General features: G+C 52.6%; 1 protein-coding gene and 1 long non-coding RNA gene across 4 annotated transcripts in view; one reads left to right on the top strand and one right to left on the bottom strand.

Annotated features, from left to right (window-relative positions):
• The window catches only part of DSCAM (DS cell adhesion molecule), a 722,199-nt gene that overhangs the window by 566,525 nt on the left and 129,736 nt on the right, over nt 1-25,938 (bottom strand). For all 3 annotated transcript variants that reach the window (XM_070071799.1, XM_070071800.1, XM_070071801.1), the window contains exon 3: nt 16,827-16,973. In XM_070071799.1, coding sequence (XP_069927900.1) covers nt 16,827-16,973 — 147 coding nt within the window. The remainder of the gene's footprint in view (nt 1-16,826; nt 16,974-25,938) is intronic.
• On the top strand, nt 6,739-13,756 carry LOC103345705 (uncharacterized). The gene is made up of 4 exons (XR_011387676.1): nt 6,739-6,985; nt 7,444-7,623; nt 12,828-13,041; nt 13,660-13,756. It is a non-coding gene; the product is annotated as an uncharacterized lncRNA (long non-coding RNA).

The following is a 25,938-nucleotide window of genomic DNA, read 5'->3' as shown; positions in this document are numbered from 1 at the left end:
GTAGCAGCCTCCCCAGCTGCGGCCCCACGCCCGCCGCTCCAGCGTCCTCACTGCTCAACCAGGGCACGTTTGGCCCCGCCCTTGCCTCTGTCTTCACGTCAATCCCCCAGCCCAGAACTCAACAGCTCCCCTCCCTCCAGCCTCTGCAAGCTCAGCCCTGTAGGAGCAGGGGCAGCACCTGCCCAGCACCCACCTGGGGCCACGCCCCCTCTCCTTCCTTCCTTCCAAGGCACTGCACACCTGCCCCCGTGGAACGCGGCCATGGTGGAGTCCGGTTTCACAGTAGCCAGGACAAGAATAATGGCCCAAAAGGTACAAAAAGAATTAGACGCAATGAAAACTAGATCACCAGACACCTGATTTTCTGTAAAAACTGATTTCCAATTTCTTTCTACCTGAAAGTGATGGTTGGTCCTGTGAAAACAAGGGGCCTACATTCAACCTGATTTCACTGAGCCCAAGGCTGAGAAGAGCCCCACGTCTATGTCACTCAGTTTAGTGACCTTGAACTTGAAAGAGCGTTTTTCCAAATCACATTTTAAGGGATAGCTTGGGTGATCTGGGGAGACAAAATCAAAGTGTCAATTGACCAAGCAATTAATTAAAAAAAAATGGCTGGTGCCATGGTGCAGTGGGTGAAGCCTCCACCTGCAGTGCCGGCATCCCATACGGCCGCTAGTTCAAGTCCCGGCTGTTCCACTTCCGACTCAGCTCTCTGATAATGCACCTGGGAAGGCATCAGAAGACGGCTCAACTGCTTGGGCCCCTGCACCCATGTGGGAGACTCAGAAGAAGCTCCTGGCTTCAGCTTGGCCCAGCCCTGCCTCATTGTGGCCTTTTGGGGAGTGAACCAGCAGATGGAAGACCTCTCTCTCTCTCTCTCTCTCTCTGTAACCCTGGCTTTCAAATAAATAAATAAATAACATCTTCTTTAAATAATAAAATAAAATTGACTTGGTTATTTTAGGATTCATGGTACCTGGACCTGTTGTGATTGAATGTTTCTTAAAAAACGCTCGCTGCCCACGTTGATTTACAAACTCAGTGCAATTACAGTAAAATGTCATCAAGCTTTCAAAAGCACTTGACCCCGAATCCACGTAAGCTTTTCCTCCTCTTCCTCCTCCTCCTCCTCCCTCCACCCCCATACCAGGGACAGGGCCCGGCACCTGCTGCTCATGACTACGCCATCTCACAAGGCAAGCAGGCAGTCATTCAACTGCTCACCCATCTCCAAGGACCTCTTTCTCCACGGTTCTAATCTCATCACAGACTCGGCGCTCACAGCCCGCAGGAAAATAAGACTTCGCTTAATGCGTCATTAATTTTTCAAACGTGACATTCGTAACCAGCCTATCCTGTCTTGATGATGCACTGACAGCTTGTGTCTAACCATGCACACGGACGGTCCCCCCCAAAAATCACGTTGCCCCTCAGCTTTTCACGGCAAAGTGTTTTCAACATCTACGAAAGATGCACAGAGAAACCTCCGAGCCGCCAACAGTGATGGACTCCCGCTCAGCCCCACCCCCAACCTCCCACTCAATGTTTTTGGAAGCCAAATTCCAACATCATAAAGACTTTTATTTTTCAAAAAATCCTACATGTTGGCTAGTGTGTGTTTCTAAAATTAAAAAAAAAAACCTTAACTCCAACTTGGCATGCATATGCACCCACCCACCCACCCACACACGTGTACACACACACACACAGAGTACACGTTTGTGAAAACAAACAATTCCAGCTGCCAGTGCATGAGGCTGGCATTTCTGCATTCACTCCATGGCCTGGCACAGGCAGGTGTGTGGACACATGCCTCTCACGTGCCTCTCACGTGCCTCTCACATGCCTCTCACGTGTTCAGTTACTGCAGATAAAGACTCGGTGGAAAATATTTGTTCCAGAGCCACAGGGAATAATCCAGTAGCACACTTTCATCTGTCAGATCAGTTTGATCCACACAAACCTGTCAACAAAACCAGGTCATCAGGCTGGAGCCGAGAAGGAGAAAAAAAAAAAATCGATAAATCTTTGAATTAATCATCAGGCGTCAGGGAGAATTAGGTGCCGGCTGTGAATTGCATGCTCAGGGTATGACTGCTTCCCTCTCCTGTTCCGGATCCTTCTCCCTTCCCTCTGAAGTGCAGGGGTCCAGCCTGAATGAATTCACCTCTGTCACTGAGTTCAATTCACTGCCCCGTGTATAGGACATGTCCCGCGTCGCCTAACTCGTTGGAGAAAGGATTTGCATCTGAAGATACGGGAGTCCAAATCAAACCGGGAGAAGAGGAGTCCAAATCAAACGTCACTATGTTTCCTCCAGATTTTAAATCCCAGGCACAAGCAACAGTCATAAATAAATAAATGAGCCGTGCCCTAAAACAGCGATTTTGCATCACCTGCGGTTCCATGGTGCTTGCTAGGAATTCCACTGAAGCTTCTTGTTTATGGCCTCAGTAATCACCCTAGGCTCTTGTCATGAGCTGCCAAGGCTATGGAAGCCCCCTGAGTTCACTGACTCTGAACATATTTAGACAAGGCAATGCCTGACACTGGAGCTGGGTGCTGCACCCCTCTGGGCAATGCCTGACACTGGAGCTGGGTGCTGCGCCCCTCTGGGTGACGTCTGATGCTAGAGCTGGGTGCTGCACCCCTCTGGGCAATGCCTGACACTGGAGCTGGGTGCTGCGCCCCTCTGGGTGACCTCTAAGGCTGGAGCTGGGTGTGGCGCCCCCCTGGGTGATGTCTGACGCTGGTGCTGGGTGCTGTGCCCCTCTGGGTGATGTCTGACGCTAGTGCTGGGTGCTGTGCCCCCCTGGGTGACGTCTGACGCTGGAGCTGGGTGCTGTGTCCTCTGGGCGATGTCACACACTGAAATCCTCAGCCTCCATCTTGGCTCTGCTCTGTCCTGCGTGTCCTTCCTGCCTTTCTCCTTTTCCGTGCCTACTTTTTTTTGTCCTTTTCTGCCCATTGCATTGTTTCCGTATCTTTCACTGCGATTGTTCTTGTACCAGGAAAGTAAAGGCCTTTTATAAAAAGCCTTCATTAAGTCATTTTCAGACTAGGGATGCTATCAGGGAAGAAAGGCCCTGCTGAGTTCCGGCCCCCACTAATTAGATGGTGGAATTTTTAGTTCTTGGCACTGCTGTCTGTTGGAATTGAAACCCTATCATTGAAAAAGCCACATGCGCTTGCCATTGAGGAGGGCCGGCTCCCAAAAGGGAACACAGCCAGGCTTGGGCCCTCGGTCCGGGTGCACGTGGCCTGCTTCCATGTGAACTCATTGCATTTTTAAACCATGATTCCAGAATTTAATATTTGTAAATATTTTAAAGTTTAAAACTTGAATATTTTAAAGATTTCACGTTAACGTCGACAAAGATTGCACAAGAGCGTTGCTAATAGTTTGTGGAAAATGCACTTAAAAGATGGTGCCCGCCTGGAGCAGCCCAGGTCCACCCCGGGAGTGTCCCCGTCCCCTTCTTCTGTAGAATTCCGCCCATTCCCCTGCCCCACGGAAGGAAGCATGAGCCCAGGTCTGCCCGGGGGCTTCCTCTTCTGCCCCATCACCTGCCACCCCATCGCTAAATGAAGAAAAGCTGGGAATTTTCTCGCGGCTTTGCCACCGATGGTTCGCATCAAACCTTAACGTCCATTCCAGACGCGAGGCACAGAACCCGTGCAGCGCTCAGCGTTCAGGCCGGGAGGTTTTCACTGGATGCTGCCCACGCTTTCCTTAATGTCCAGGACATTTAAATGAAGCTGTATTTTCCTGTCTCTCTCTCTCTCTGTCTCTCTGTCTCTGTCTCGCTCTCTCTGTCTCTGTCTCTCTCTCTCCCTCTCTCTGGCTCTCTCTCTCTCTCTCTCCTGGCTGTCGTTTGTTTCTATCTGTCTTACTTTCTCAAAATTGTCAGAATATTTAAGGGTCTTTACATTGAGGATTTTTTTAAAAAACCTTTTGCAGAGAGTAAGAACGTGGAGAAGTATTTTCTTTGCAAGGAGATTGGTGAAGGGGAATTACTAATTTCACACGTGTGGTTTATGGGGATCCAGCGTCTCATAGCCCTCACTCCCCTCTCAGCACACCCCTAACCCAAAAACTGTCCGGGAGCATCCGTCCAGGGATATTTCCATTGTCAGAGAGGGCCACTGTGCTACAGACTGAATGTCGGGCTGCCCCACTCCCACACGTCGGAGCCTGGCCCTGGCGTGATGTGACGGTTGGAGTTCTCGTGAGGCTGCGGTTCTCGTGAACTGGGCTGGTCCTTCTCAGAGGAAGACTCTTGTCCAAGTGAGCAGACGTGCGAGGAGATGGCTAACAGCCACGTGTGGACCAGGAGAAGGGCCCTCGCCAGATACCAAAAGACCCCGCACGTCGGGCACAGCGTCTGAGACTCCAGAACTGTGGGAAATAAATCCCCGCTGTTTCCCAGCCCGGCGTCCAGAGCAGCCCAAACAAACAGTGTGAGTGCCGGGTAAGTATTTTAGATTTATCCCCCACCATTTCCTCCAAGATGCGCTTTGTTCCATACGGAGGCCCCACTCAGAACTGCCAGTGTATTTCACCAGGACTCATCGTGGGAAGTGCGGTCGTCAGGGAGCGTCTTTGAGAGCGATCGTCAGAGTCCCGTCAGCGTTTATGTTCCCCTGGGGGTGAGCCCGCGCACTGTGACTTGTTAGGGCCCGCGTCTCCCACCTGTGCCCCTTCCCGCAGGCCACAGCCGCGTCTCCCACCTGTGCCCCTGCCCGCAGGCCACAGCCGCGTCTCCCACCTGTGCCCCTGCCCGCAGGCCACAGCCGCGTCTCCCACCTGTGCCCCTGCCCGCAGGCCACACCGCGTCTCCCACCTGTGCCCCTGCCCGCAGGTCACACCGCGTCTCCCACCTGTGCCCCTTCCCGCAGGCCACACCGCGTCTCCCACCTGTGCCCCTGCCCGCAGGCCACAGCACAGAAAATGCTTACATGACAGCAGTGCAGACTTCTTTTTAAGAACCAGATTTGTTTATTTATTTGAAAGGCAGAGAGAGAGAGAGAGAGAGACAGAGATGGAGAGAGGCCTTCCATCTGCTGGTTCGCTCCCCAAGAGGCCACAATGGCTGAGGTTGAGCCAGGTCAAAGTCAGGTCTCTCTCAGTTCGAAGCCAAGGGCCGATGCAGACGGCTGGCAAAGGAGCCGGCACGCAGAAGCCAGAAACCACTGGCTGGAGAGCATGGCAGCCTCTGCTCATCAGCTCTCCACCAGCCGCAGCTGGAGACCGCACTGCGCCACGAGGCAGCCTGTGCCGCACACGGGCTACTGTTTAGGACGCCCACGCCGAGGGCCGGCACCCAGCAGCTCCATGGGTTTCCAGAAGCTGAACAGAACGCTTACCTTACAGATCACACGGCGCTGCAAGGCGATCCAACCCCAGGCGATCGTGTTAGCCAGTGTTGCGTCACCATCATGAAAAGACCTGAGAGAAGCTATTTATGAAGGAAGGAGGGTAGCTATTTATGAAGGAAGGAGGGTGTTTTTAGGTTTTAAAAGTTTATTTATTTGGAAGGCAGAGTTAGAGATGGTGGGGAGAGAGACAGAGAAGAGGAAGAAAGAGAGAGGAAGGAGGGAGGGAGAGGGGGGAGGGAGGGAGGGAGAGAGAGAGAGGAGGGAGAGAGAGAGGAGGAGGGAGGGAAGGAGGACACTTCCATCCACTATTTCACTCCCCAATGGCTGCAACGGCCAGGGCTGGGCCAGGCTGAAGCCAGGAGCCTGGAGCTCCATCCAGGTCTCCCGCATAAGTAGCAGGGGCCCAAGCCCCCGGGCCATCTTCACTGCCTCCACACCCTCCAGCTGGACAGAGCTTCCAGCTCCGAGCACCAGCCACCCTCAGGACTTTGGGGTTTGAACATCTGCCCCGCCGGGAGCCAGGGCATGTGCCCATGACAGCGGTAATCGTTCATCCAACACAAGGTTGGCTTGTTGGAACTTGGTTTTGGAAAGTGGAGTTTTTGAGAAAACGTTTCTATGGCACGTAAGCTGTTAGACCACTCATCACTCGGGAAATTACCCTCCACTTCCGCATTCGTGAAGTCCTCCCCCTTTCCTCTGGGGAGGGGGAACCTGACTCAGGGGCCACACGATCCACCGCCCCGCAGCGTCGTAGCATTGACCAAGACCGTGAGTGCCCGAGGCGGCGTCACACCTCCTGGCGCAGCCTACGTCGGGGTAACCCAGAAAGCATGTGTGTGGGGAGCAGTGCAACACGGGGGCTTGAGAATCTACAGAAGTGACTCGGAAAGTGAGTCTATGAAAATGCAAGCCAAGCATTTGCCTGCTGCCCCTGCACCGTGGGCCCTGGAGGCCCTCGAGCCTGTCCCCAGTCTGGCTCCCAGCCCGGGCTGACACAGGACGGCCACACAGCTTGGGCGGAGGCAGCTGATGGCGTGCCGGGCAGCTGCAGCCCCCGCGCAGGTGGGGACAGGCTGGGGGTGGGGGGGAGCTGGCTACGGGTACTCTTTGTCACACTCATGGGATTGCGTGCTTTGTGTTTATTTCCCTTGAAAATTTTTTTAAGGATCTCATCTAATAAACAAAGATAAAAATATGTGCAAGAAAGGGTTAAAAAAAAAAGAGCTGGTTAGATTTGTTACTGCAGAGAGCTGAATAAGGTCTCTCACAGCCTCATCACTTTCCTTCCCAGAACCTCCGAATGCGGCCGTATTTGGAAAGAGGGTCATTGTGGATGCAGTGAGTTAAGATGAGGTCATTCTGGAACAGGGTGGTCCTCAGTTCAGTGTGACTGGTGTCTTTATAGGGAGAGACACAAAGACACAGAGAGAGAGAGAAAGGCCGTGTGAGGACGGGAGCCGAGACAGCAGTGACACAGGATCGCAGGTGCACCCGGGAGCTGGGAAGAGGCCTGGGACACATTCTCCCCAGAGCCATCAGCATCGGCACAGCCCCATCAACACCGTGGCTTTGGACTTTCAGCGTCCAGAATTGTGAGAAAGTAAGTCTCCGTCATTTGAAGGCACCAGTTTGTGGTGCTTTGTGTTGCGTTAGTCCTGGGAAACCCACACAGTTAGAACACAGAGGGGAGTGCGCTTGTGGCTGCAGGAAAACCAGTTCCCTTCGGGGCAGGCTCTGCTGGAGGTGCAGGAGGGAGCACCCGGGGTGACCCAGCGGGGCCAGGAGAGACGGCAGGTGCCAGGCCGAGGTGGCAGAGCTGCAGGGGGACAGGAAGGGGCCCGTGGAGAAAGTGGGTGAAAGTGGACAGAGTGGCTGCTTACATTTCTGAGTGGGGAGAGAAGAGGCAAACCCAAGGGAAGAACACAGAAGTCTTCAGCGAGAAGGTCACGTGCAGGGTATTTTTGAAGAAATGGAACGGAGAGCAATTGCTATGGACCAGCCTGGCCCTTTCTAAGCCCCACGTTGAAGCCCTGAGCCATCGTGTACTGTTTTAAACAGGAAGTCAGCAGGGTTAAGTGAGGTCATAAGGACGAGCCCTAAGCTGGCAGAACCAGGAACCTCATAAGTGAAGCGCTGAGAGAAGGATGCATGGAGACCCAGCAAGAAGGTGTCGTGGGCAAGGCCGGCAGGCAGGCAGCCCTCCAGAACCCAGCCCCGCGGCCCCTGGACCGTGAGAAGGTAAACCCCACCGTCCACGTCTCCCAGTGTAGGGCCCTTTGCTCTGTAGCTGAAGAAGGGAGAAGACCAGGAGTGTTCACTCTGCAGGGAAGTCAGCGAGAAACTGAATCGGGGCGGGGGTGGGGGGGGGCCTTGGAATTGACCCCTGAAGTCGGGCGTCTGAGACAGCGCCCAAACCAGAGAGTGGAGGATGGAGGTGAGGACGTCCTATTCTCAGTGAGCTTGCCCAGGAAGGGAAGGAAGGAAAGGAGGGAGAGAGGGAGGGAGGGAGGAGCCGGCCTGTGGTCTGAAAGCTGGCAACAGTCTCCTTAAAATTTGAGAATCTGTGGGGGCTGGTGTCATGGTGTAATGGGTAGAGCCACTGCCTGCAGTGCCAGCATCCCATCCCATATGGGCACCGGTTCGAGACCTGGCTGCTCCACTTCAATCCAACTCTCTGCTATGGCCTGGGACCCACGTGGGAGTCCTGGAAGAAGCTCCTGGCTCCTGGCTTCGGACTGGCGCAGCTCCGGCCATTGCAGCCATTTGGGGAGTGAACCAGCTGATGGAAGACCTCTCTCTCTCTCTCTGCCTCTCCTTCTCTCCCTGTGTAACTCTGACTTTCAAATAAATAAATAAATCTTTAAAAAAAATTGGGGGACCCGAGCACCTGTGACTTAAGAAATGGAGTAAGTACCAAACAGAGGACGGGGCAGCACAGAACTGATGACACGTGGTCCCGGGACAAGGCCGGGGATCAAGGGGAGTGGGGTGAGCGCAGCACTGAAGGGGGATTTTTAAAAATATTTTAACTGACTTTATTTTTAGAGCAGCCTAATGTTTACAGAAAAATAAAGCAGAAAATACACAGATTTTTTGAATCCAATACAACTTACCAGATAGAATGGAAAATGCAGGATCAAATTAAAAAAAAAAAAAAGAGTACACCAATGTGGACAGTAGCACTGTGATGGGCGATTAAATGGGAGGGCTGAGATCTGCCCGCCAGAGAAGCCACGAGGGCGCCGTGTCTGAGGGAGGAGGGGCCGGCAGAGGAGCTGCTCCCGCTCCGGCTGCCTGCCCCGAGGACCTGTGTTTGCAGCCCTGGATGAGAGCCAGGAGGCTGGCGATGGGGTGTTGACAGACTCCAAGGAGATGCCTGGGAAAGAGTGCTGGCCACACAGAGAACTGTGGGGGGCTGGGGGCAGGGCCCCGAGAACCAGCGGGCTCCGTTCTCAGCGCAGCCATCAGTGCCAGTGTCCCGCGGCTGCAGGAGGGGAGTTAAGAGTGGCGGCCGCCAGAGCAGGGCCTGCTGGGGTGTGGTGAAGACAGCAAGCCTGGAAGCTCCCGTCCCACCTGTCCAGAAGCAAAGCCACAGAGCGCCGACGACCACGGCAGCTCTGCCTCCTGGTTTTCTGGGGCTCCTGCCACCGAGCCCAGAGCACGCAGACCGTGAGCGGGGTGCGGTCCACGTGGGTCCACATTGAACTACTCAGGAGCCAATCCACTACTGAGTCAAAGTTACATTGCTACATCTTGAGTCCTACTTTCTAGTAGCATAGCACACTGCCTGAGCAAGCCCTGGTCTCCGACGCCCGCGTCTGGCATGATGATGATGACGACGCGGATGGCACAGTGGCTAGCACCCCCTGGTGTGGTGTTATGAGTGGGCCTGTCTTCTTCTTCAGCTTCCCTGAGGTGCAACTCATGGAGAAGTGACAGACCAGAGACTGTGGGCTCTGACGGCCTCGGCTGGCCACCCGTCTCCTACGTCTGAAAACAAGCAGACGTCACAGGGAGACAGGAGAACCAGAGAGGGACCTCACAGCTGAACACAGAGCTGCACCGCGGTGCAGCAACACGCTTGGGCACCTGGGTCAGAGCATTCCAACGTCGGGGCGTCTGGATGCCAGGCAATGCAGTTCTCAACACACAGACCCCCCCATTCACTCATCTTCCCCAGCATTCGGTGATGGGCTTACTCCAGAAGTGTTTGTTGGATGCATGAAAAACACCAGCAACAACGCAAGCTCCCATCACAAAAGCAGCTGCACCCTCCAGAAAAGATTCCGCATGAGCACGCCCAAGACTGCGTCCCTTGCAAACGTCAAGACGGCACGAAGCCCCTCGCTGGGAACTGAGGTGTTGGGAGGGCCCCCACCACCCTGATTAGAGGGGCTCCCCCGGCCTAAACCATGCAAACAGTGCAGTTGGCACGGGGTGTCTAGTGTTCTTTGGGGGAAAGGGTCTGGAATTTTGACGTGTGCCAGGCACAGGGTGTCTACGCAGCCAGCCCCCACGAGAACCCTGGGCCAGAGTCCCCCTGAGCCCCCGGCACACGATGCTGTCTCACAGCCGACTGTGTGGGGAGGGGGAGGTGAGAGCACGCTGCATAGCCCCCAGGGCAGGGCCATGGGCGCCTGAGCCCGGCTTTCTCCAAGCTCCACCCCGTGTGCCTTTTCCCGTCACCGATTTTCTCTGAGTCCTTTGGCTGGAGGGAACCACAGCTGGGAACTCGCCCCCACCCTGGGTCTATGGAGCCTCCCAGCAAATCACTGAACCCAGAGCGGGGGTCTCGGGGGCCCCTGGCGCTTCTGTGAAATGCCCAGTGAGCACACATCCAAAATAAAACTTAAAAAAAGGAGAAACCCCCTTTCCTGGGTCACTCAGCCAATCTGCATCATAACTACAAAGTCTGATTCTCATTGTCCTGGGTTTTAGCCCGGCTTCTGGGCCCAACACCTTCATAGCAGGCAGGGTTTATACACACACGTGTGCACACTACACACACGTGCAGAGCACACACCACACACCCACAGACACACACGGGCAACAGCACACGCCATACACAACACACACCATGTGCCTCCACAGAACTGCACACTCCACACCTCTCGTGGACACACACAGACATATGCCATGCACACAGCATACCCGGTGCACACACACACATGCCACACATGCAATGCACCCAGCACACTCACACACACGTGTGGAGACACGCGCCCTCCTGAGACGCTGTAGATTACGTTTGCTGCCACACCTTCCTCTTTTGTTTGCTCTGGACAGATCCATGAGAACGGATCTCTCTCTATACATCTGCCTCTCTCTTTGCATCACTCAGAAGTCACAGTCGGATCTTGCTCTCCGGGGCCCTCACCCACAGTGCACGGCCTCAATTCTGGCAGTGGCAATGGTCTCCTCTCTGGAGGCCAACGCTCCACAGGCCCCCTGCACCTCCAGATGTTTCTGGGTCTCGTGAGTGGCGTCAGCCCCTCACCACGCAGGGCCCCGTTCAGCGTCTTGCAGGGGCCCCGGCTGACCCGCAAACAGCCAGGTTCTAGCCACTTCCCAGTGGCGATGGCGTAACACGGAAAACCAACTCAGGGAGCGCTATATACAAGACAAAGTTCTGACACAGTTAATGGTTTCAGGGAACGAAGTGACCAGGACTCTCCCTTCCAGACACTTCTTGGTAACCTCACGCCCCGAAACACACCCCGTGAACAGTTGACATTTGTCGTCTTCCCAAACCACATCAGCCGTATTCTCTTGCCACGCTATGGGCACGTCGCCTACTCTCCACTAAGGATAACCTTGCGTGCTTGAAATGAGGTCCCCGTGTACTGACGACGGATGCAAACCGAAGGTTAGAAGATGCCAGGTAGCAGATGCAACAAAGGAGCTACTGTTTCCTACAAGAGAATGGTAAAGAAATGCTCTCCGCTCTGCGGCCCCGTGTGAGACCCCAGCCCAGGCTTCCAGGCTGGCAGCTGCTTTGTTTCCTCCATGACTTTAAGGTCGATCGAGTCCCTTTCACTCACACGCCCTGGAAGGCAGAGCGGGGTCTGCACAAGGCGCTGACCCACAGGCCGGCGGCACAAGGCTCTGGACACGCTGAGTGAGGTCAGTGCAATCAGAACGCACGGGCCTGAGCAGGCAGGGGCGCCTCCCCGCAGCGCTGCCTGCCGCAGCCACACTGCAGCCGCTGTGTCTCCCTCCCGGCCTCGCCCCCACCCGGGCCGCTCTCTCCTGCAGAGGGGAAGGGATCGCACTCAGTTCTGCTTTGCTGGAGTGTGCCGAAGTAAGCCTCGCAGAATCTGCCTGTCTCGCTGAGTTGTCTCTCCCTTCCTGAAATGCAAACGCAGATGCCCCTGAAGAATCCCCTCCCCAGGCAGGCTCCGGGAGTCTGTTGCCCACCGCCCGCCATGGACCAGCACTCTGCGGTGGTCTCCTGAGCCTTCTAGGAGGGAGCAGGGTGCTTCTGGAAATCCCAGACGCCTGTGTTATCAGCGATGTCCAGACCCAAACAGCGCCCAGGAAGCAGAGCGGGCGTTTCACGCGGAAAACTAGTTCTGCATCCTTTGATGTTTAATGTGGGCAGAAAGCAGCTCCCTTTGACCCAACACCCAGGAAGAAGATCCCCCTACTTAGACCCGAACTCACTGATCCAGCTGATAAGATTCGCCTGGACCCACTATGGACAGGGACAGCGAATCAGGACGCTGCCAGGGAGGGAGGCGCTTTCTCTGGGAATAGTAAAATGTTTGCCTTTTCCATTTCCCAAATCCAGTTACCCTTGGGCTGTGTCTTTGATGTTAATGTAGCGAATCCCCTGGTGAGATTCTCACAATCTTATCAGAAGCAGCAGAGACGCGCAGGGCTAGTGCATTGCCGGCTGTCCTAATCGGCAAGAAAGGCACAAGGAGCTGGTGGATCGGAACCTGCGTGGAAAGCAGGTGCCATTGTTCCGCCCTGGGATCTCAGCAGGGCTGCACCCCGGGCACGCGTGGCGTCCACACCGCTCTAGGTACGGGGGGCTACTTGCCGCTCTGAAATTTGAAAGGCAGCCCTTGTGGCTGAAGCGGGAGTGCGATAAGGAAGCTTGCGGAGACGCACACAGACGCGGGGAGGACTGCGTGTCCTCGCCCGTTTGCATGAGCGAGGAGGACAACAGGTCAGATGTCTGACGGTCTTCGGGGATGCTGAGAGCCTGGCCCTTCCGTGTCTGGGCCTCCTGTCCTCCCCCGGACCAGAGTCCCCAAGCAAAGGCTCTGCACATGGGGCCCCAAGCCCCCGGGGAAGGCCCGGGCAGATGGCCGGCAGCGGCAGCTGCTCCACTTCCTACGGGACAATTACGGGACTCCCATCTCTAGAATGTTGGAATATTCTCTCCAAAGCTGGCTCAAAGCCATTTAACTCATTTACATCCTTGCTAACCTCAGGACCTCACAGGACCAGGAGGGACAACTGGACCCCCGCTCTCGGCTCAGGCCGGTGAAGCCTCCTCTGGGCAGAAATCAAGGCAGGCCCTGGAGAGAGCAAGCCTCAGGCTGCTGCAAACGCCGCATTAGGGCCCAGCCAGACAGGGGCCCGGCTTCTCTCCCCCACGCCTCCCATCTATTGTCTCCAGCAAGATCGAGGGCGGAAGTGAGTAAGGTGAGCTCAGAGGAACCCTGCGCGTCTCTTTAAATGTTTCTTCACATTGAAAAGCGATCTGTAAGCTATTCCGCTAGCTCAACCATGATTTCCCGGGAGCCCTGACCCAGAGACTTGTGAACACCCCGGGCTCTCAGTGGAAGCAGCCTTGGCTGCTCTGGCTTCCCCAAGGGCCTCGGGACCCTCAGGCTGACCACCAGCATCGCCAGGACACACAGGCTGCAGTGTAGTGCCAGCAGAAACAGGGGCAGCCACTGACCCACTTCCTGGCTGCCGGCAGCCTCGGCTCCCTAAGTTCCCTGCCCCACCCACTCTGATACCACGCCCAGCTCCCTGTGGGAGTGGGAGGGGCCTGCCCAGGCTTTTGCTGATGTCCAGCTTAGTCCATCCCTGTTTGCTCTGGGCAGAATCGGCCACCAAGGAAGTGCTCAGGGCCAAGGAGGAATGTTTCTGGGGACGAATATCCCACCAGCTATACCGCAGGCAGGGATGACCAGGCCACCACAGGCACGGGGAGCTTGGCTGGCGACCATGCCAGGCACACAGCAAAAGAATTCAGGGCACTGCAGGGCTGGGATAATTGACAAAGCAGACACTCACCCCCACCTCCTGTTACAGATCTCCTACTGTGCACACAGCACTCAGGACATCCTCCTGGACTTGGTGCTAACTCAGAAAAGCTCCCCCCTTCCTGGTCCCTCTGAGCCCCCCAACACGGCTTCTCCAGGTGCCCAGCCCTTTGGATGAAGAAGACGGAGACCCCAGGTTCCTCCCGGGAGCCCCTCTTGCCTCTGTTGTGCCCTGTCTTAGCACCGGAGGGAAACGGAGCCCTCCCCAGAGAGACCATCTGAAACTGGCCTGTCCATGAAGTCGCCAACGTCTTTGACCACTTTGTCGCCCCAGAGGCTTCGTGGGCTCCTTCCAGGGGCAGGCGTGACAGGTGGGGCTCAGCACCCGGGACTGAGTTACAGGTTAATGTCCAGACTTTGTACGGACAAATCACTGCTCTGCTCTGGGGTCCTATTGCCATTTTCCAGATCAGTTAAAAAGATAAGTATTGAATTCATTCGAAAGGCAGAAAGACAGACGGAGAGAGAGAGAGAGAGAGAGAGAGAGAGAGAGAGAGAGAGAGAGAGAGAAAACACTCCCATGCATGGTTCATTCTCCAAATGCTCATGATAGCCCAATAGCTGGTCTGGGCCAAGCTGAAGCCAAGAGCTTGAAATTCCACTCAAGTCTCCCATGTGGGTGGCAGAGAGTCCCGGTCCTCACTGCTGCTGCCCAGGGTGCATTAAGCAGGAAACGGGAATTGGAAGCGCTCCGAAACAGGATGCGGTTGTCCCAAGCAGCGTCTGTAACAGCTGTGCCTAATGCCTGTCCTGAAAGCCATCCTATGCTCAGGTTATGAGACGCAGGTTTCACTACGTGTGTGTGAAACCTCCCTTCCCTCTCCTGCTTCTCCCGATGCCTGACCTCTGTTCCTGTCCTCCTCAAGCAGACACATGCCCGGCATGTGCTCCTTCTCCAGAGCTCTGCAGGGAAGAAAAGCTCAGCCCCAGTGCGTATCACTACCTTTGAACTTGGGATGTCAGGCTAGCATCGTGGTGCAGCGAGTTAAGTTACCACCTGCAATGCTGGCATCCCATGTGGGCGCCGGTTCAAGTCCTGGCTGCTCCACTTTCAATCTGGCTCTGGGCTAATGTGCCCAGGGAGAGCAGTGGAAGATGGCCCGAGTGCTTGGGCCCCTGCACCCATGCGGGAGGATGGAGTTCCAGGCTCCCGGCTCCAGCCTGGCCCAGCCCTAGCTGTTGGGGCCATTTGTGGAGTGAACCAGCAGATGGAAGCTCGATACCTCTGTGTGTGTGTGAGTCTCAGCCTCCCTCTCTCTCCCTCCCTCTCTCTCTCATTCATGTAGATATATGAATGGGAGGTAGGTGATTTTACCAAAGGACAAAGCTCCACCCATGCCTGAGAGAGGACTTGGCGCTGCCGACCCTGGAGTCTGCACTGTGTGTAGTAGCATCACCCCACTCTGCAGAGAAAGCATCAAGTCCATTTCCACAGACTGCAAACACCCGAGCACTGCCTGGGCACCAAGCCCAAGTCTGAGACACTGGAGGAGACAGGACACACACAGCACGTGGTGGCAGAGGTGGGACACCACGTGCCAGGCCCGTCTAGCTCTCACCAGCTTCCAGCTCTTGGCTACCACGCACAGGACCCACTGGAAGTCAGACGTGGCTGTGGGACTTGCTTTGGCCATGAAAGGTGGACAGAAACGCCACATGTCACCCCCATGTGAAAGCACTACCAGGCACATGGCCACTCTCCTATGTGTTCTTCTTCTGCCCGAGAGGCCCCAAACATGGATGTCGGTATTAAGAACTGGTAGAGGCTCCCTCCGCCTCGCCCCAGAGGGTGGGAGCCTTGAACTGCAGTCCCCAGGGCTTCCCCCTTGGGATCTGCACCCCCGAATCTTGTGAACTTGAGAGCTCTGGCAGAGAGCCATCATTGAATCTGGCCACCTGCCATTCGGAAAACTGACCCCTAAGGAGAGGCGATTAAGACCAGGAAGCTGTGGACACACAGGAGCCGACGAAAGTGTCGAGGGGCGTCTCTGCTCTGATTACTGCCATCACGTAATGGACAGTTTTCAGTACTGTAGGTGAACAAGTTATGATGATTAATCAATGTAATAGCAAGGAGTTGCTTGCTCACTGAAGCGTGAGGGATTTTGAATTCTCTGTAGAGACACTTGCAAGACAAACAGAAACTACCATTGCATCCCAGTGTGTCCTCCAAAGACAAACTATTTCCGCCTTGGTCTGGATCTCTGAGGGGGCCTCTGATCCTTGTTGGATGAGAACCCACGTCCGACAGCCCATCAGTAAGCTGAGGAACCATCCTCTGGGAGGGGTGAGCTCCCAGGAAATCGACGAACGTCGCTGTGGGTCAAGAATGACCTAAGGCGAGTGCTGTGTGCACATGCACGCTCACACATGGCCTTGCACACGCAGACGTGCGGGGGACAGCGGCTACTTCTCACACGCATCAGGACACACGCCACACCCATCACAATTCTCCAAAAGCAGCCAACGTATTTTTAAAGAAATCAGCAGCCGCCATCCAAGGAAGCACAAACCGGGAAAATCGAGCCCCTGTAGGCAGTAGTGTCTCCAGGTGCCTCACACAGAGCGGGCTCCCCCTGCCTCCCCAGTGCCATCGGCAGCGCGACACCCTCTCTCTCTCTCTCAGCTTTCGGGAGTCTCATTTCCAGGCATCACCATTAACCAAGAAATGATGGCTGCACAAATACGTACTTCAACGCCCAAACAGATATTCTTAACAGGTGCTCCAGGAGAGAGGTTAGAGAGACAACATAACTCGCAACATCGCAAAGGACCAACCAGCGTAAAATCAGGGCACCCACGTTCCAGATGTTAGCTGCAGAACATTGGTCACACCTGTGTCACTGAGGTCTCCACCAGGAGCAACACTGCTACTTCTCTGCTTCTAGAGGCAGAAATAAAACCAGGATTCCTCCTAAAAGTTGACATGATGGCCACTTTCCAGGGCAAGGCACTAATTCCCAACCATTCATCAATTCGCCAAGGAAAATCGGAATCACGCCATCGCAAAGCCACCTACAACACTTCCAGCAGGCTGCACGGTATCACAGCTTCAGCCCCAAGTGTATCGGACGCATTGCAGAGCCCCGCCGCCACCTCAGCTCCAGCCTGCACGTGCTGAGCCGCGGCCCCGCTCGCCGGCCACGCCAGGCTTACCTGAGACGAGGGAAACAGTGTCTTTCTCCCAGGAGACGACCGTGACGTACGCCTCCACCGAGGAGGGGATAATGCACTTGAAGACTGCGACATTGCCTCTCATGGTTTTCTGGTCCTCCACACGGACTGTATAGGGCTCCCGTAAAACTGGAAGACACGGGGAGAGCTCAGTGAGATGCAGAGTGACCACCGCCCACGGCTGGGAGGACGCCGAGACGTGCAGGGAGTAGGGAGTGAAGACACAGGCTGAGCTCCATGTGATGGTTACATTCATTCTAGCTTTTGTCGTAATATGTATTTTCCATGAACTTTTTAGAGACCTGGGGTATGCATAAATTTCAAAAAACTTTTACCCAAATAAACTTATCTTTCAATTTCCATGAACTTTTTGAAGTACCGTCATACACTGTAGCATACATCTATAAATATATGAACTGCGCAACATATATATGTCTTAGGGAAAAGGGAAAATACACACATTTTACATCGTTCATCACTCAGCATATAAATACACACCCATTAGGAACACACACTGTACTCTCCAGTGCAAGAGGATAACAGAACAGTTCATTGATCCCCCAAAGTTTTCACGAATTGGGAAGTGGCATGTTATCAATCATCTGTTTTTTATTTGCTTTATTTGAAAGGCAGAGAAGCAGAGAAGAGTGATAGAGAGGTCTCCTATCTACTACTTTGCTCCCCAAATGCCTACAGTAGCTGTGGTTTGGGCCCCTGCACCCGCGTGGGAGACCAGGAGGAAGCACCTGGCTCCTGGCTTCAGATCAGCGCGGCACCGGCCGTGGCAGCCATTTGGGGAGTGAACCAATGGAAGGGAGACCTTTCTCTTTGTCTCTCTCTCTCTCACTCACTGTCTATAGCTCTACCTGTCAAATAAATAAAAAAAAAAAAAAAGAAAGAAAGAAAAAAGAAAACTGCCTGTGAGATAACTTCAACGGAAACTGATACCCTGCAAAGCTAGGGGTGAATTTAGGAGAAGTTCCTGATGGCAGAGGAGAACTCCCCAGAGGGGGAGGACTGGCGGTGACTCCGTGATACACTGAGAATTTCAGTAAGACCAGCGTTGATAAGAGTACTTTTAACATAGTATTTAATTTTTTCCCAACTTGGAGGATTTTGTATTCTAACCTCAAGCCAGAGAGATTTTTCAAGTTGAGTCATAACCAGATCTGCCGTGTGAGGTGATGTGCCAGGTGGCAATGCCACACCCTGGCAGGAAGTCCCCTGCGGGTGCCCGAGAGTCCGACTGCAGGAATAGCATCACTCTGCACAGGGGAGGGACCTGACATTGTACAGGAAGACAGCCGCACACACAGCCCTTGAGGGAGAGCTGAGGTCTGTGGCTGTGGGTGGGAAAAATTACAGACAGGTAAACTGATCAAACTCATTAAAAGCAAGGATTTGAGCTTGGTGGAGAGCAGACGACAGAGAAGAGAATGGGATAGAAGACTAGAGAGAATGAGGGGTGGAATATGAGCGAGAGAGACCATTGTCACAGGGATGGGGGGGGTCTAGGCAGGTACATGATTCCAATGATTCCAGCTGGAGCTGTGTACCCTGGTGTGAATCTGTGACCTTGTTTCTGTGCTGTGCAATGTCTCCACCTCCCAAACCTCACAGACCTTGCTAGTGGCTCACAGAGGGGAGATTTCAACAGAAATCAAGACAAAGGGGACAAGTTCTATGGAAAGAACAAACAGAAGTTGCTCCAGGAGACACAGGGAACACCTTCCCACCAGGCGTGCATCCATGTAGGAGGCCTGGGCATGGGCGCCACAAGCATATAGGGTGACCACATGGGGATTTTCCTAGTGTTGGCACCTAAAACCCAGCGCACTGGGAGAGCCCTCAGGCCAGGCACCTACACCTAGATGGGAAAATGCTCCTTTCCTTAGCTGCCCAGTGAGGCCCCCATGCCAGGACTTCCCCCAAAGCCACCGTTTTTTAAATTATTTTATCTATTTATTTGAAAGGTAGAGTTACAGAGAGAGGGACAGAGAGAGAAATGTCTTCCATCTGTTGGTTCACTCCACAGACAGCCACAATGGCCTGAGCTGAAGTGATCCAAAGCCAGGAGCCAGGAACTTCTTCCAGGTCTCCCACGCGGGTGCAGGGGCCCAAGGACTTGGGCCATCTTCTACTGCTTTCCCAGGCCACAGCAGAGAGCTGGATTGGAAGAGGAGCAGCCGGGACTAGAACCGGCACCCATACGGGATGCCGGCACCACAGGCGAAGGCTTAGCCTACTATGCCACAGTGCTGCCCCTCACCCAGAGCCACAATTTTAGCCCCTTGAATTTTGCTCCCTCTACCTTGTGGGCTAATCTCAACCAGCCCAGCTCTTGTGGAAGTGTGCATCCCTGGTGCCCTGAACCCCACAGTAGAAAGAAATTCTCCCCCCCCGCCCCTCGCCACACTAGATTACACACTGCACTAATACCACCATATATCAAGCCTTCAAAGCATCATATTAGAACTTCTAACAGTGTTGGCACGTAGGAGGTGCCAGGGAGTATTTGGAGAATGAACAGACGCACGGAACTTGCATCCTGAGAGAATTTCTAATCCTTCTGTAGAACATAGTCTACATTTGAATTTATAGCCACTGTTCATTAATTTTGTTTAAATGTGGGCTTTTATCAGAGATCTCCATCTTTCTAGTGAGTTGTTTCTTCCTGGGGCACAAGCCCACACTATCTGTCGGGATGTCCTCAGCTCAGAGGGATGTAAGTTTCCTGGGGTCACCGCTAGCTTCCTAAGACACTGGGGCCAATTCCGCCTCTGTTCCATAACCAACTACTAGGAATTACTAAAACAGACACTGGTTAGAAACCTAAGACACAGGCCAAAACACCCTTTATTTTAAATTTGATTGGCACCTGCACTACAATCTGACGGTTGGTGTCATAAACTGTGTTCTCTCCACAGGCAGATCCTAGAGAAGAGGAGCTGGGCTCAGGTGACTGACCGAGGCTGCGATCCCAGGAGCAGCAGGGACAGCGGCGGGAAGTGGGGTGCAGAGGGGACGTGACCACATGTGGGTGTGGCTTCAGTGAGGTCCCAGCCCCCTTGGTCCCACAGGGAACTCACCACACCTGAGAGCTTGCCCCACATCCAGGCGGAGGAGCAGGGACTCCAGGTGCTCCCAGCAGGTATCATGGGCTCAGGGAGCGAGTTTCCCAGTTGTGTTTGTATGAAGAAGATCTAGAGTGTCCCCCAGGAAACCTCTGGGGGCAGCAGACCCAAGATCTTAGCGATCAGTGCACAAATGCAGGGGATCTGATTTTAGGGCTGCCAACTGTGGCCATGGCAAACCACACCTTCCTTACTCAAATTTACAAACTTCATGGTTAATCAAGAGAATCTATGGTAACATGGCTTTGGGGGAAAACCAGTCCTATGTACTGGGCAAGAGACCACACAGTTGGTGTACACTGGGAGATATCCCTCTGTTAGACCTAGCATTTCAGCAGTTCAAACCTTATCAGCAAGCAAGGGGAACCTTCAGTTCATATTTTAGTGAGAAAATTGTTACTAGAAAAGGCCAACCTCGTAATATGTGGAGCACAGAAGAAAATGCAGAACCAGGGCTGCTGCTATAAAAAGGAGGGAAACTGTGCCATTGACGACACTAACACATACAGCCTTCCACCCTGGTGGTCTCTCTCTCAACCAGCATCCCTGGCGGGTTTTCACTTGTTATTTATGTTGCAATGCCCTCAGGCACATGGATAAGACTTTGGGTGGGGAGGGGGGAAGGCAGGCAGGTGCCCAACTTCCTTCTGATTTGGTAAGTGCTAATCTGAGGACAGAGGTCAAGACACAACATTAGATTATTAGAAAAAAAAATTGTTGTATGTTAAAAATAGATTCAGCTGACTACTTGTTAATTGAAAAATATCAAAAGCACATCTCAAACACCTGTCATGTTGAACGACGTCCTGGGGCCACGGAAACCCTCACATTTATGGAACAATCGGCTGAAGGAAGAAGGAAAATCCATGTAGCACAACAATGAGGGAAACAATAGAAAGGCGGGACCTCAGGCCTGGGGTGACCGAGGGTGTCTGTGGACAATGTAGGGACAGCTGGGATGCGAACGCACGTCCAGGAGTGGTCGGGAGAGGGAGGGGGCTCTTCGGCTGCCCTGAAGGATGAGAAGCCCACGTGAGGCAGCCAGGGAGGAGGGAGAGATGGAGAGACGGAAGGAAGCATGGCGCCGTCCAGACACCACAGGGCACAGAGGGGAGACCGCCTCCCCACCTCAGCTGCTAGGGGCAGCCAACAACAGCCCCGCAGTGGCCTCCGCCTCCTCCATCAAAAATGGGAGCCCATCTGCCTTGCACGGCTGTGCAGAGCAGAAAACGGCTTCAAGTATTTAGCACGATGCCTTGTACTTATTCACGGAGCCCTTCTGACTGCTGGTAAGAGGAACCTGCCTGGGCTACCTTTGATGACACTGGGAGCTCTGGCACATGGCCTTGGGAAAACCAGAGTGCAGAGGAACTGGCGGCCTAGCTCAGTCAACTTCTCTCCCCTAGTGTAATTACTTGTGGCCACGGGTGTAGGGCCATGTTGGGTGACGTGAACGCAGGATAAACAAGGGGATGAGGGCCCGCGCTGTGGGGTAGTGGGTTAAGCACCCATACCCTGCTCCAGTATCCCATTCAAATCCCAGCTACTCCACTTCCGATCCAGCTCCTTACTGATGTCCTGGGAAAGCAGTGGAAGATGGCCCAAGTGCTTGGGCCCCTGCACCCACGTGGGAGACCCGGAAGAAGCTCCAGTTCCTGGCTTCGGATCAGCCCAGCTCCAGCTGTTGTAGCCACTGGGGGCGGGGGGTGACCCAGTGGGTGGAAGACCTCCTTCTCTGACTGAAACACTGCCTCTCCAATAAACAAATAAATCTTAAAAAAAAAAAAAGAATAAGGGCTGGCTGTGTTATTGATGTGTGTGGCCTGTGTCCACCTCCACAATCGAGATGATGGCCCACCAAGACCCTGAGCAGGTGCTTCACGCAGAAGCACCCATCTTCTCTTGTAGAACACCTCCCCCCACCCTCCCCGATCCCCCTGTTCAGACAACAGCTACTGCGCTTTCCCTCACCGTGGGTTTGTGTGCACATTCTAGAGTTTGGTGTAAATGGAATCTACAGCATGTACACTTTATTCACAGATTCCTGCCTGCCATTGTGCGCATGAACAGCCTGTTCCATCTCCCTGTTGAGTAACAGTCAACCAGGAGAATGAACCACAATTGGCCACTCATTTGCCTGTGGACCGGCTACTTGAGCTCAGATAAATAAAGTGGCTGGGAGCGGTCACGTGAAAGCCTGTGAGCATAATCTTTGTGTATGTTGCTAAGAATAGAATAGCGGGAATATAGTAGTGGGTGTGACGTTTTTAGAGAGACCACCCAAATGTTTCTGCAGGGGGCTTCACCCTTTCATACCCCCACCAGCAAAACACGCGGGTCCCGGCCGCTCCACATTCTCACTGACGTGGGCTGCTCGGTCCTTTGAATTTTCCACCGAGGACGGAAGCTTCTATCTCGTGGGGGTTTTACTCTGCATTTCCTTGACGATGCACGAGGTCAAGCGTCAGTTCATGAGCGCTCTGTGCGTGTGTTTTCTTTGGTGAAGTGTCTCTTCAATGTTACTGCTTTCTGTTCTATTCTTGAGTTTACAGATTTCGTTCTAGTCATGTCCTTTAACAAACACATGTTTTAGGACGACTTACTTGGGGGCTATGGCTCCCCTTTTAATCCCCCTACCAGTGTCTAGAAGATCAGAAGTTTTAGATTTTGATACAATCCATTATAGTCTTGTTTAACGAATTGTGCTTTTGGGGTCATAGCTAAGAATTCTTTACCCAACCCAAGACTACAAAGATTTGTTCTCATTTTTGACAAGAAGTTATAGAGTTTTAGGTTTGTATTTATCCCTATGATCCATTTTGTGTCAGTCTTCACTCTGGGGCACAGCACGTGGATAATGATTTTTCCAGCATCATCTGTTGACCTGATCGTCCTTTGTCCCCTGAATTTCTGTGCACTTTGCTCACGTTTTAGCTGTTCAGACATGTGTGGGTCTGCTTCTAAGCTACTTCATATTACTTACACAGACAGCAGCTATCTTTATTGCAAGTACTAAAGCTGGGTAGTGCAGCCTTCCTAAACAACTACTCCTTTTCCAAGGTAACTCTGGCTATTTTAGGTTCTTTGTACTTCCACATGAATTCTAGAATCCACTCATCAGTTTGTTTTTATTTTTTAAACAAAGGCTTTAAAAATGGCTGCTGATGTTTTCGGTGGGGTGGTGCTGAGTCTGTAGACCATTTTGTGGAGACTGACATCCTTTTTTTTTTTTTTTTTTTTTTTTTGACAGGCAGAGTGGACAGTAAGAGAGACAGAGAGAAAGGTCTTCCTTTTGCCGTTGGTTCACCCTCCAATGGCCGCTATGGCTGGCGCACCGCGCTGAACCGAAGCCAGGAGCCAGGTGCTTCTCCTGGTCTCCCATGGGGTGCAGGGCCCAAGCACCTGGGCCATCCTCCACTGCACTCCCAGGCCACAGCAGAGAGCTGGCCTGGAAGAAGCGCAACCGGGACAGAATCCGGCGCCCTGACCCGGATTAGAACCCGGTGTGCTGGCGCCACAAGGCGGAGGATTAGCCTAGTGAGCCGTGGCGCCAGCGACTGACATCTTAATAACACTGAATTCTCCAAGGCAAGACAGAAAATTATTTCTCCTTTTATTTCCATCTTCTTTGGTTTTGTTTGGTTTTGAGTCCATAAGTCTTTTACTTGTTTGGCCAGACTTATTCCCAAGTATTTCTTGGGTTTTGATTCTAATGTTTTTAAAAATTTCTACCTATTATTTGTGTGTGTGTATGTGTGTGTGTGTGTGTTAACCTTGTATACCGTGATACCGAGACATTTTTATTTCCAGTAACTTTTTGTGTATTCCACTAGATTTTCCATATTGATGATTGCCATCTATAAAAAAGACATGTGAAATTCTCTCTTTTCAGTCCAGGTCATTTCTTCCTCTTTTTCTTGTCCTATTGTCCTGGTGAGAACCTCTTGGAATGGAAGTGGTGAGATTACAGATGTTGGTATTGTTCTTCACCTTCGAAGAAAGCATTTACTCTTTAGACATTAAATATGATGCTACCTCAGTATTTCATCAGATTGAGGAAACTACTCCTAGTTTTCTAAGTGGTTTTTATTATTTTCATTATTGTTATAGTAGATATTGGATTTTTGTCAACGCTTTCCTTTATTTGTAAAGACTGATTTATTTATTTGAAATTCAGAATTAGAGAGAGAGAGAGGGACAGAGAGAGAGAGAGAGATCTTCCACCTGTTGGTTCACTCCCCAGATGGCTGCAACAGGCAGTGCTTGACCAGGCAGAAGCCAGGAGCCAGGAGCTTCTTCTAGGTCTCCCACGTGGGTAGCAGGGGCCCAAGCATCTAGGCTTCTTCCACTGCTTTTCCTAGGCCATTATCATGGAGTTGGATTGCAAAGGGAGCAGCCAAGACACGAACCAGAGCCAATATGGGATGCGGCATCGCAGGCTGTGGCTTTACCCGCTATGCCACAACGCCAGACCCCATCAAGCCTTTCTGTACCAGTGGGAATGCTCCCATGATCACTTTCAAAATAATGTGATGACTCACACTGGAGAACCATCAAATATGAAACTAGGGGCCGGCGCTGTGGTGTAGCAGGTAAAGCTGCCGCCTACCGTGCCGGTATCCCATATGGGCTCTGGTTTGAGTCCCAGCTACTCCACTTCTGATCTGCTTCTCTGCTGCGGCCTGGGAAAGCAGTAGAAGATGCCCCAAGTGCTTGGGCCCCTGCACCCACGTGGGAGACCCGGCAGAAGCTCCTGGCTCCTGGCTTTGAATCAGCTCAGCTTCGGCTGTTGCGGTCATTTTGGGAGTGAACCAGGGACGGAAGACCCCCCCCCCCCTTACTGTGTCCCTCCCTCTCTCTCTCTCCTTCCTTCTCTCTCTCATTCTCTCATTCTGTCTCTGCCTCTCTGTAACTCTGCCTTTCAAGTAAAATAGATAAATCTTTAAAAATATATGAAACTAATGCTGCACTCCAGAGGTAGGCCCTGCATGTTCAGGACGCTTCATCCTTTAAGGTTTTACACCCATAGTCACAGAAGGCGTCTGTCTCTGGTTTTCTTTTCCAGTAATGTGTCTTGTTCAGCATCCATTTTGACCTCGTAAACTGACTTGCCCATTATTCTAATTTCTTCAACATTTTGAAAAAATGCTTAGACTTTTTGTTTCCCCCTGAAATGTTGAGTGAAATTCAATAGTGAAGTCATTTGATCCTAGAATTTCATGGCAGGAAGACTTTGCCTGCAAGTTAAAATTCTCTAACAGATGTCAGGTATTCAGTTTATATTTTCTTCCTGAGTGTTGGTATTTCATGTTTTAGGGGCTTTTCTTTTCATCTCAGTGTCGAGTCTGTCGGCGCATGCTTGTTCTGTATGTCCCTGCATTACTATGTCAGTGTCTGGAAAACACAGCGATGCCACCCCTCTTCCTGGATGTGACCCACTTGCCTCCCCGCGCTTTCCTCTTCACTCGGGCCATCCGTACATCACTCTTATGAACTTCTTTCAAAGATCTGACTTTCGGTTTCACGGATTTCCTCTAATGTTTCTCTCTTTTACGACTTACTGATTTCCACACTGATCTTTATTATGTCTCTCTTCTTATTCTTTTAATTTCATTCTCTTTTCTAGTGTTGAGATAGAGGCTATGATAACTATTTGAGGCATTTGCATTCTTTTTAGTATGGACTTTAGAGCTGCAGTCTCCTCAATGTGGCTTTAGTGGTGAACCTGTAATTCTTAGACTATTTTGTGTTCAATTTAACTCAGTTCCAAAATCTTTCTAATTTCTTCCTTGCTCCATCTCCTCTTCCACACCCTCTTTATTTCTGGTGTGCATAGGATTTAGAAGTACATTTACCATGGAGATAGGAGGAATTCCCAGAAATGTTACAGTTAGTGCTTTCTCCTTGAATGCCATTTCCACTGGCATCAAAGAACACACTTAAACTTTTAAAAAAAGTGC

The sequence above is a fragment of the Oryctolagus cuniculus genome, chromosome 4 (assembly GCF_964237555.1).
Source record: "Oryctolagus cuniculus chromosome 4, mOryCun1.1, whole genome shotgun sequence".
Classification (NCBI taxonomy): domain Eukaryota; kingdom Metazoa; phylum Chordata; class Mammalia; order Lagomorpha; family Leporidae; genus Oryctolagus; species Oryctolagus cuniculus.
The sequence above is the reverse complement of the archived record's forward strand: the minus strand, read 5'-3'. Positions and strand labels throughout refer to the sequence as shown.